We start from the raw sequence: 10089 nt of genomic DNA, 5'->3' as shown, positions 1-10089 counted from the left end.
GGAAGCGTTGATTATAATAGAATGGGACTTCTTGTTCCTTTCCTCTTTCTTTTCCTTTTACATTTAATAATGCAAAAAGAAAAAATAACTATCTTTTAATTTCCAATGTTTTCTTTTGGTTATGCTATTGACTCCTTAATTCAATTTCTAGTCAATATCTCTCGATACGTAGAATTCTTAATGGGTTTTTCTATTCCATCCAACCAATAGATTTTCATCGAAATTCAATTTTGCTTCAAACCCTACATCAGCTTGACCCGCAAGACTATTTAGAAGTTAAAAGAGGAATTACATAAGGAAATGGTTGAAATTAAATGGGTAGCACTCTCCCATTCCCCGAGCACTCTTCTCAGACATGACTATTTTTTACTTAAAGCACCAGAGAGTAAAGTTGGAAATCCCTCCCGACTTTCCCCTTTTGCGAGTAATCGAAGCATGACAGATTTTTCTGATGATGTTAGTATAATTCTCGGTGGATCTCCAGGGAATTTCAGCCTTCATCACATCGCATGACAGAAGATATTACAACAGTCGAGCAACTACAAGCAGAGAGCACCAAAAATTTGACACAACACCCACACACCTTTGTAGGATGGAAGGAAAGAGGCTGGCTTCACAGTTCAAGCACAAGCAACATGGGGTAAGATTTAAATTGGAGAGCGGACATCATCATTGTAAGGTTAGAGAGACAGTCTCAACGGGCGCGCAGGGTGATAGCTTCCGGAGGAATTTGCCGGAGATCATGCTTCAGATGGTGCCTTGAGTTGCAGTATTTGGACGAGCGACCACAAGATGTCCATTCTGTGCAAGCTCGTATTGTTCTGCCCCTGCAACAGTTCATATTTATGTGAACTATTCTGAACATGTTAAAACGATAATGAAGTGTTAAACTTCTGATAGGTTCGAGCTAGTGCAGCGTAGTTCTTTATATTTCCTGAGATTTCACCCTAACAAACTCGAGCATTCATTGAAGCTGACATCAGATGTAGTGTCAAACCCACGTGTATGCCCACTTAGGGTTGAGCACGACATTCAATTCAAAAATGAAGGATTCCAGTTTCACAGTTTTAACATGAGCATAAAAGTGAAACCAAAGAGCTCCATTTACCATGACTAGAGAAAAAAACTAACGAAGTAATGGCATTTGCTAGGCTAAACACTAAGAAGGTGGACTCTGATTGGTTGGTGTTTCCTGTGAGAGAAGCAGACATTTAATGCCTTTCTAGACTCGAAATAAGGCCAAAATTTTGGCATTTTCAATCATAGAGAATATGCTATCGTTTATGCATGGAAAACAACTTTTAGCACAAATTTGAAACAATTTTAGCTTTAGAATATCTTCAATATTCAAAACATAGTAGTCTTAAAACCCTACACCTTCACCATGTCACTGTACTGCATTCATTCTTTCCTAGTTAAGTGTATAGATCAATCGGCAAATATTATTGAAGGACATATATCCTGAAAAACTTGATGCTTGAGTTGTATTTGCTCAGGTTCTTAATTATAGTGATTTTCCTAAAAAGGAGGCTTCAATTTAACTTAACGCAATGATATTCATCCCTAGCACAGGAATTTGGTGACAGTGGTAATTCTAGTCTTATATCTATAGCCTTGTCAAGAATGTCCCAGATAGCGCTACCGAAACATCAAATAGCAGCAAAGATTTAAATGATTACCCATCCCACAGTGACAAAGCAATGCAACAAAGTCATAGACAGACACTACAAAAAGACCTAATATATTCGATCGAAACTAAAAACATACCTCAACGATGAAAATTATCCATATCTTGTCGCTGTGAACTTCAGTTGCACCTTTTAAGATTGTCAAACCCAAACTTCTCATGGCTTCTGCTATCTCTAGAAAATGGCTGCAGTCTTCACACAACATCTGCAAATATTAACCTTGCATGCTGGTAAAAGTTGCAATTAACCAGAGACAAGAATGAGATACATTAGTCCTTATTTTTTCATCTGTTCACAGAGAAGTGACGCCAGATTGGCTTTTTTCATCACAAATAAGCTTATACTGTAGTACCCGTTGATCCTTTGTTTCTATATTCCTTCATTCCCCTTGTCCTCCTCGCTAGCAACTTCAAAAGTTCAGTGATTTCCATTTCTTTCTTGATCAACAACCATCCAGCTCCTTCTTAGTTCTACTATTTCGTCATATACTTCACTTAAAAAGTTATGCAATATCCATTTAATTCTTGATACCTCTATTAGCAGCTGCCCATTCTTAGAAAGATTCTCCACCATTATTGAATGAACTTTCAGATGGCTCCCAACCTCCACAGCCCAGCTTGAACCTTGCTCAGCATTTGAGGATCCCATCATTCCCACCTCACTGCGACGAAACTGCTGAAAAAGAATTTCTGACTTAAAAGCTTCAAATAAAATGCAAATGCAACAGAAAACTGGCAAAAGAATAAAAGTCTTCTGAAATGTAGCTTATAATGATGTTCTTTTACTTTCAATGATCACTTATTAGACAGAAGCAAACTCAGCAAACAACGAATATGCAGAACAATAAGAAAACATGAGCATTTATAGCACCCAAAGCAACAGCGCCAAAGAGTTTTCATGCAAAAGCTGCTAGCACAGTTGTCTGAGCTGAAGCAAAGAACAGAGAAACAGAGGGAAGGCTCTGCACCTCATGTATCTTTATACTATGATCTTGACTGCTATTTTATTTTCTTATTTAGAACTGAACCATCAATTCATTTTTAAGTTGCATCCAGTCAAGATGAGAGAGATAACATCATCTGCTGCTAACAGACAGACTTGTTATTTCCATATAGTTTCACATGTGAGTTATATCCAACTCAATCCTGTCAGAAAAACCTGATGCAAACATGATACGAGTCGAGATATTATCCTATGACTGCATGGGAGAGTTGCTTCCATGCACAGGATGTAAAGAAGAATCCTCAGAACTAGATGTTGGCCCATTACATATATTATAAATACAAATTGGACCATTCCTGGCGTAACAATAGATACCTCATCAAATGAATTGAACACTTCACGGAAGGGCTCAAAGAGTGGAGTGTAAGTTGGATGAAATCATTTAATGAATTGGCGTGAAAGAATACAGATATAAATAAAACTCTTCAGTTGCTTGGTAGATGGAAACAAAAGACAGTCAAAAGGTGCAAAATCGGTATTAAAAAAGCAAGGATTATATCCGATTAATAAGGAATAAGTCCACACCTTCGATTCAGAGCATAGGTTTAACTTGTCTGCATGCTTGGTAATGCTTTCCAGAAAAAGCATGTGCTTGATTGCCCGCTCTAGTAGTGAATCAATACTGCACTGCAATTATCTTAAGATTCTCAACTTCAAATAACAAAGAGATTTATATTCTAAAATAATAATAAGGTTGACTAAAAGAGATTGATAGGACCAAACAAGAAAACATGTACCTTTGACCCATTTGGTACCAGCTCCCGCAACTCCTTCAGGCGATCTTGGATCAATTGCCTGTCCCTTGGCCTAGGCCTACGACTTTCACCAGGTCTAGACCTTTTCCTGCTATTCTTAGCAGTCTCTAAAGACCTCCCCACTGGCTCAGCACCTGAACTTGGATAAGCAGATGAAATAACTGAAGAAGACATCCCAATACTTCTCTCAGATGATCTTAGACAATCTTCTTCCAAATGGGACTGCTGATCAATTGAATAAGCAACTGAATTAATAGTTAGCTTGGAGAAGCTAGCCGGCTCAGACATTGTCCTGATGCTCAAGGGATCTCCGGACTCGGAAAATGATTTCTCAATTCTATCATTGAAACAAGTCTGGCATGCATTAGCAACTACTGCTTCCAGAAGATGATCGGAACCTACTTCATTTGTAAATTGACTGCTTTGGATCTCCTCAAGCTCCTTTACTGATTGAGCCTGAAATTTATGCTCTTCTGAATCAGAAAGATTGCCCTTGTTCTGAAAAGCGGGTCCAAGTGCTTCATGCAGCTCCGAAATAGTGGAAAATCTCAATGATGTGCTTGATATATCTGTGTGATTTAACCCATCTTCAATATCCAATTTCTTCACCAGATCCTTCTGCAACTCTTTTGACGGTTCAGAGATTTGTAATGATCTGCTTTGATTAGTATCTATATCAAAACCATCAGCACCATATCCATCACAAGTAGACGAGTTTGAGAAGCCCGAAGGGACACATGGAAGATTAACTGTAAAGGCTTCAGCAGGAATTGAAACATTAGATGAAGTAAAATTTGCTGCCACTAATTTTTGCAGGTATGGTCCAAGATTGGACTCTGGAACAGAACATCTGTGATCCAAACTGCCGATTTGTTCCTCAATAGTAGTACCACTGCATTTTTTTGCATCTATCTGCTTGTGATTTTCCAAATTCACAATATTAGATATTGCTTCAACTAGTTGGGAATCTTGATGATGGTTGGAGTCCTTGGGCTCATCATAGTCATTGAAACCTTCGACGGCAGCATTTGGAGAAAATCTGCATTCTCGAAAAGTAGTGGAGCCGCGGATGTGCTTCTCAGAATATGGAAGCATTGATGAACAATCATTTGAATGGCCCCCATATGGAGCTTTATCTAGATTGCTTTCATTATCTAGACAGACCTCTGAAAGCAAAGCTTGCATTGACAGATTTGGCTAACATAAAAAAGAAAAATGATGAGAAAAGAGCATTAAACATGCAAGAATTGAACAAATCAGCTCTAGGGAGAACATCTAACCCAATCCATAAGTGTACACGCAGACCCAGTGACACACACACCCACACACACACACAGACACAGAGAGAGAGAGAGAGAGAGAGAGAGAGAGAGAGAGAGAGAGAGAGAGAGAGAGAGAGAGAGAGAGACCTTATGCCATAAACTATCCACACCACATGGCATGCAACTAGACTGATGCTGCAGTGAATCATCTTGAAGTGAGTGAAAGACATCTCGGATATGTGTCACCAGCTTCATATCCTCATCGATCTGCTCCTCTCAAATGAAGAAAAAAAAAACCATATAAATAGGACTATCTCATATTCAAATCATGATTTCTTAGCTGTTTGCAAGTTAATACAGTAATTACTGTCATATATAAATAAAAAAATTACATATTAGATAAGCAGCAAAGGATTTGATCTCGCCTTCTAGAGATGAAGAGTAAACTAATGAGCTAGCTATTAGACGAGGTTCAGCATTCAGATTATTGCTCCGGCAGTAATGAAACTTAAACCCAATGGTCAAAGCAAGTGGAATAAAAACTTTTTGTAGACCTATCTGATAACGAAGCACCACTATCTCAAAATTTTAGCGTGTTGAAATATTGAGACTCAAACCCAAAAACCACTTTGATGCATTTTTCAGTTCAAGGAAATACCTAAGAACTAAATATAGAGCCAAAATATAGGAGATACCAAAACCCATCCTCCAAATATCCAGACATCTAATTGGAAAACTATATCACCAATGGAAGATTCATAAAGCATCTCAAGGAATAAGCACAAACAGTAAATATGCACCGTACGACCAAGGAAGATGCAACTATTGAGCTTTGACCATTGCATCTAAACCAATGAAAACCAGAAAGCCAAAGAGAGCTCATCTTACTTTTTGTAAAGAACCAAGTTGTACAACACCATGTGGAACAGCCACAATCAAGACGGTCTACATAGGAAAAATAGAGACGCATTAGTTCCATGTTCCAATGAAATTAATAGAAATATTGCAATTAGCAAGACTACAATTCATTGTATTAGAAGATTCCGAGTGCTCTCCTGCATATGAATCATTACTTCTGTACAGTTGGCCATTGCTCATATTTGCACAACGTAAGAAAACTCTACTCGCATTCATATCTCCAGTTAAAATAGAAGAGCAAGAGGACTATATATTTTCAGAAAACTGCATCACTAGTTTTATCTTTGATTTCATTTGGACAGCACATTAAATAGCAATAGTAGCAGCTATACGTCCAAATTTTTCAAACATTTAAGCTTGACAGATCAAATAGATGAACTTTCGCCAAATTAGCTTCAAATTATTGTATCATTCATGTGAGATTAGACCATAGCTCTGCAAGGATACACTACAAGTTTCAGTAACATAAGAGCCAGCAAGTGGAATATAACTTTCGCCAAATTAGCTTCAAATTATTGTATCATTCACGTGAGATTAGACCATAGCTCTGCAAGGATATATGGAAAGAAGTAGGTTGTACCAAATAGCAAGTACATTGATTTCAGGGCAATCGCATAAGTTTAATCTAATTTGCAATATTCTCATCCTTGAATTTATTAAACCAGAACAAACACTACCAGGCAATGACATGACCTTAGTGGAGGCTATCTTCACCTAGAACTGCAATTGTCCATGGCCAACTCATAAATTACTAACAGGGTGACTGTGACAGGGATCCTAGAACTCAGTGCTTTGGTTGGACTACCACTAATTAAGTTTACCGTACAGAATAGGATGAGCTTAATTTAAGTAAAATCCAGCATCATCCTGGAGAAACACTGACGAACCAATTCTTCATATCATCTCCAACGGACATTCCATCATAACTACAGAAAGACATACTGGTGAAAAGTATAAGAGAAATTACTAACCTTAATTCCAGCTAAAAACTGAGCTTGCCATGCATCAAAATCCTGGAACTAAAATGAAACCATAAGAAATTAATGAAAAGAACAAAAAAAACCTTAAGACTTAACAAATATAATTAAAGAGGAAGGCATTAATTTCTAGAATAACAACGACCTTAAATGATGAGTGGGAATTCTTAACATAATCATCAAATGATATCCACTTATGCTTTCCTGTAACTGCTACTTCTCCAATAATCCTGCTTAAGACAAATAATACACAAAGGGGACGATGTAAGGTTGCCAATCGTAGAATCTGGGATTTTGGGTAGTACAGTGCACAACTATCATTAATCTCATCTGTGCATTGTGTAGGTCAAAACATACCCTTCCCCAAGAGAGTAACCATAGTATGACAACTTTGCCAAAGCTAACCCAAGTGGATCTTGTGAAGTTCTGAGGCTCTCAAAGTGGTCCACTACCTCAGTGGAGCAATTAACCTCTGAAAGCTCAGCCTTCCCACAGTTGTCATAGTAGGCATCATCCCAAGTCAAAACCCTGCAGAAGTTCAACTATCAACGTCATTATCAGGAAAGTAGAATCATTGGATCGGAGCAAATAGCATTTCCTGAGTGACTTCCACTACAAAATCAAGGTGGTGTGAGCACAGTATAAGATCTAATTTTGAGTCTTGCTTCAAGGCCAAAATATTCAAATGTATGTTCTGGTAGGTTAGCATATAACTGGCCCACAGCAAGTTGAATAAACTTAACAGCCTCTATAATTAGGCATCTTACGCACATGGATTCACAGACACACACATAAATATGACAGTATCAGGTGATTCAGGTCTAAAACGTGTAAAGCTCTACCAATAAAGGAAAGTATTCTTAAGCCAGTATACATGACCAGGTTGCATTTGAGTACACCAGCTATGGACTAAAAGTATCAATTCTATTCATGGTTCAAGCTAACTAAAAGTGTCCCTTTTGCGTTCTTCAGATAAGGAAGTTGTGATTCTCCTAAGATAAATCAAATAGATGAAATCTGGTTGCCAACAACATAATCAGATCATTAATCGGATATGACCAAGTATTAACACTACGCGATAGAGTAGTTTGACGATTAAATTTATGTAAAATAGAGAAGCTTTTCAACTTTTTTATATGGATCCCCATCTGTCATAGAATGATATGATGAATTTGGAAGAGTTATAATGTTTACTATATAGATAGAGAAATACAGCAGACTTAGTAAATCAATTTGAATACAATCGATCTACAGCAAGTCAATCCAGCAAAACAAAAGAACAAATCACATTCTGACACAATTACGACTTTATAATCACGGGCATACTATAGCACATATAAGAGGATGTCAGCAAATTATTCGGGCTGAAATTCAAATTCGAGTAGCAGATAAATTCTGGGACGGTATATTCATAGATGGACAATTAAGTATATATTTTAAGTAAAAACATCATATTCCTTTGAAGCCGTTTGGTAGGAATCACACAAACAGGCACCGCTGCTCCAAGAAAATACACTATCATATGACAGAATCGTAAGCTAAACTGAGGAAAATGATTGGGACGTACATACGACGGTGAGGCTTCAGCCTCCAAAATACGGCATATGTCCACTCTGTGCCGGAACAGAGGCTCCTCAGCAGGCGCTGCAACCCAGTAGTCATCCCGACAAACTTCTACCAGTCTCGAAAGACGAAATCACCACCAATACCGAAAATCTCTTTCAGAGTCAATGAAACCACCCTCAAATGAAACCCCGAATTGAACACCGGAATTCGTCTCTAACTTCCTCTATACGATCCTCTGCCCGCCTGTTTCATCCTCAGACCTTGCTTTGTCGGCGGTCCTACAGTAGGCAGCACCAGGAGATCCGTACCCATGCCTTTCTAACCCGGAGGACCCTACCGAGAAACCCTAACTCGCTCTTTCAATCTCAATCAGATTCAAAAAGCAATCAGCTACGATATGAACTCACAAGCCGGAACAGAGTATCAAGCTCGCTAGACTGATCACAAACAGACGGCACAGGCTCGGTCGGACGCAGCAGCCACACTCGGCCATGGATTCCCACTCCGCAAGACCGAAACTAGCAGCAAAGGCTTCAGCTATCGAGCCCTCGGAAATGCAGCTTTTCGAGCGCGGGGACTCTAGCTTATGTCGGAAGACATGGAGAACCCGAGAATCATGAGCTCAATTGTTATCTTCTTCCCCGATTATCAGCGGACTTCGCAGACGGCTGTTGCTTCGCGGAGGCAGCGGAGCGGATCGGAGGCCGGGAAGTAGAAGCAGCAGCGACTGTGGACTGTCACGATCGATCAGTGAGATGGGCAGCGTTCAAATGGGCGACTCGAAGCAGCTGCTTCTGAGAGTGTGGAGCTGAGGCTGTGATGAGTGAAGGTGGAAGCTGCACTGAGATGCATATGAAGATGAAGGCATTGGCACTGGCAGAAGAGGGCTCACTCACAGCTTCCCTTTCCCAAAGTTTCTAGAGAGAGAAAAAGCAGAAAGGAAGAAAAGTTTCAGTTTGCTTTCTAGAGAGAGAGAGCAGAGTAAGTTGCAATTTTGCCTTCTCTTTGGGGACTTATATATGGATGGAGGACTCCAGAGCTGAGACCCCACTACCAATTCCTTCCACTATCAGGAGCAGCAATCTTATATTATTTTACTTTGGACTTTTTAGGTATATGATTTGTTCGTTTTGTCAAATCTATCTCATGTTTACTTTTTGCATCAAATTTATCCTGCGTTATCTTTTCCGTCAACATCTAACGGCCGTGCTGACGTGGTACGTGGAGAGATAGTGGCCCACACTTGCCACGTAGGCGTCATGTCAGCATGGTCGTTAGATGTCGACGGAAAAGATAACGCCAGTATAGATTTGATGCAAAAAGTAAACCATGTGATAGATTTGACAAAAAAAAAACATAGAATAGATTTGACAAAACGGACAAATCATTGGTCATTTTAGGTAAATACCCCTTTTACTTTTAAAAATTCATAAAGTTAATTAAATAAAAAAATATTAATTGACCAAAAAAAAGTATGAACTATGTACTTTGCATAATTTCTAGTATGAATTTTTGAAAATCATTCAAAAATAGACAAGCTATTGATTTTGTACCATGTTTAGCATGCGATTACTATCCTCATCAAATTTGATGGAAATGTCCAATATGGCTTGCTAACAGCGATGATATGACTCATAGCAGTTGATTTGGCGATCTTAACACACTCTGAGTGGGGCCCAACAGCTCAAAATACTTCTTTGTCCCTAAGATTTCTTTTTTAAAGGGAGTTTAGGGTTAGGCAAATTGGGTATTTCAGGTGAATACAATTCCCGCCAAATCTCGGCAATTATGCACGACTTGGGGCAAAATTGGTGCATATTTAGGGCAAAATTCTCTTTAGAAATTAGGGTTTGTGGGAAAGTTTTAAATCGAACAGCCCAAATCGAAGCAAAGCAGTGAGAAATTTAGGTTGATCAAGGAA

The 10089-nt window shown here is 38.8% G+C and overlaps 1 protein-coding gene across 4 annotated transcripts; it reads right to left on the bottom strand.

The window, feature by feature from the left end:
* Nucleotides 1-432: 432 nt before the first annotated feature.
* Nucleotides 433-9162, bottom strand: LOC116187626 (transcription factor EMB1444). 4 transcript variants are annotated; one of them, XM_031516467.1, is made up of 11 exons: nt 8170-9162; nt 6960-7130; nt 6748-6832; nt 6597-6644; nt 5596-5652; nt 4855-4974; nt 3428-4642; nt 3216-3317; nt 2220-2363; nt 1768-1893; nt 433-827 (listed from the first exon to the last, which is right to left on the bottom strand). In XM_031516467.1, the coding sequence occupies exons 1-11, from the start codon at nt 8262-8264 to the stop codon at nt 741-743; spliced, it is 2250 nt and encodes a 749-aa protein (XP_031372327.1). In that variant the 5' UTR covers nt 8265-9162; the 3' UTR covers nt 433-740. The 4 variants fall into 4 exon arrangements, with proteins under 4 accessions (XP_031372327.1, XP_031372328.1, XP_031372329.1 ...); XM_031516468.1 differs by having other exon boundaries at nt 2220-2360; XM_031516469.1 differs by having other exon boundaries at nt 6597-6638.
* Nucleotides 9163-10089: the final 927 nt, after the last annotated feature.

The sequence above is a fragment of the Punica granatum genome, chromosome 8, assembly GCF_007655135.1.
Source record: "Punica granatum isolate Tunisia-2019 chromosome 8, ASM765513v2, whole genome shotgun sequence".
NCBI lineage: Eukaryota > Viridiplantae > Streptophyta > Magnoliopsida > Myrtales > Lythraceae > Punica > Punica granatum.
The sequence above is the reverse complement of the archived record's forward strand: the minus strand, read 5'-3'. Positions and strand labels throughout refer to the sequence as shown.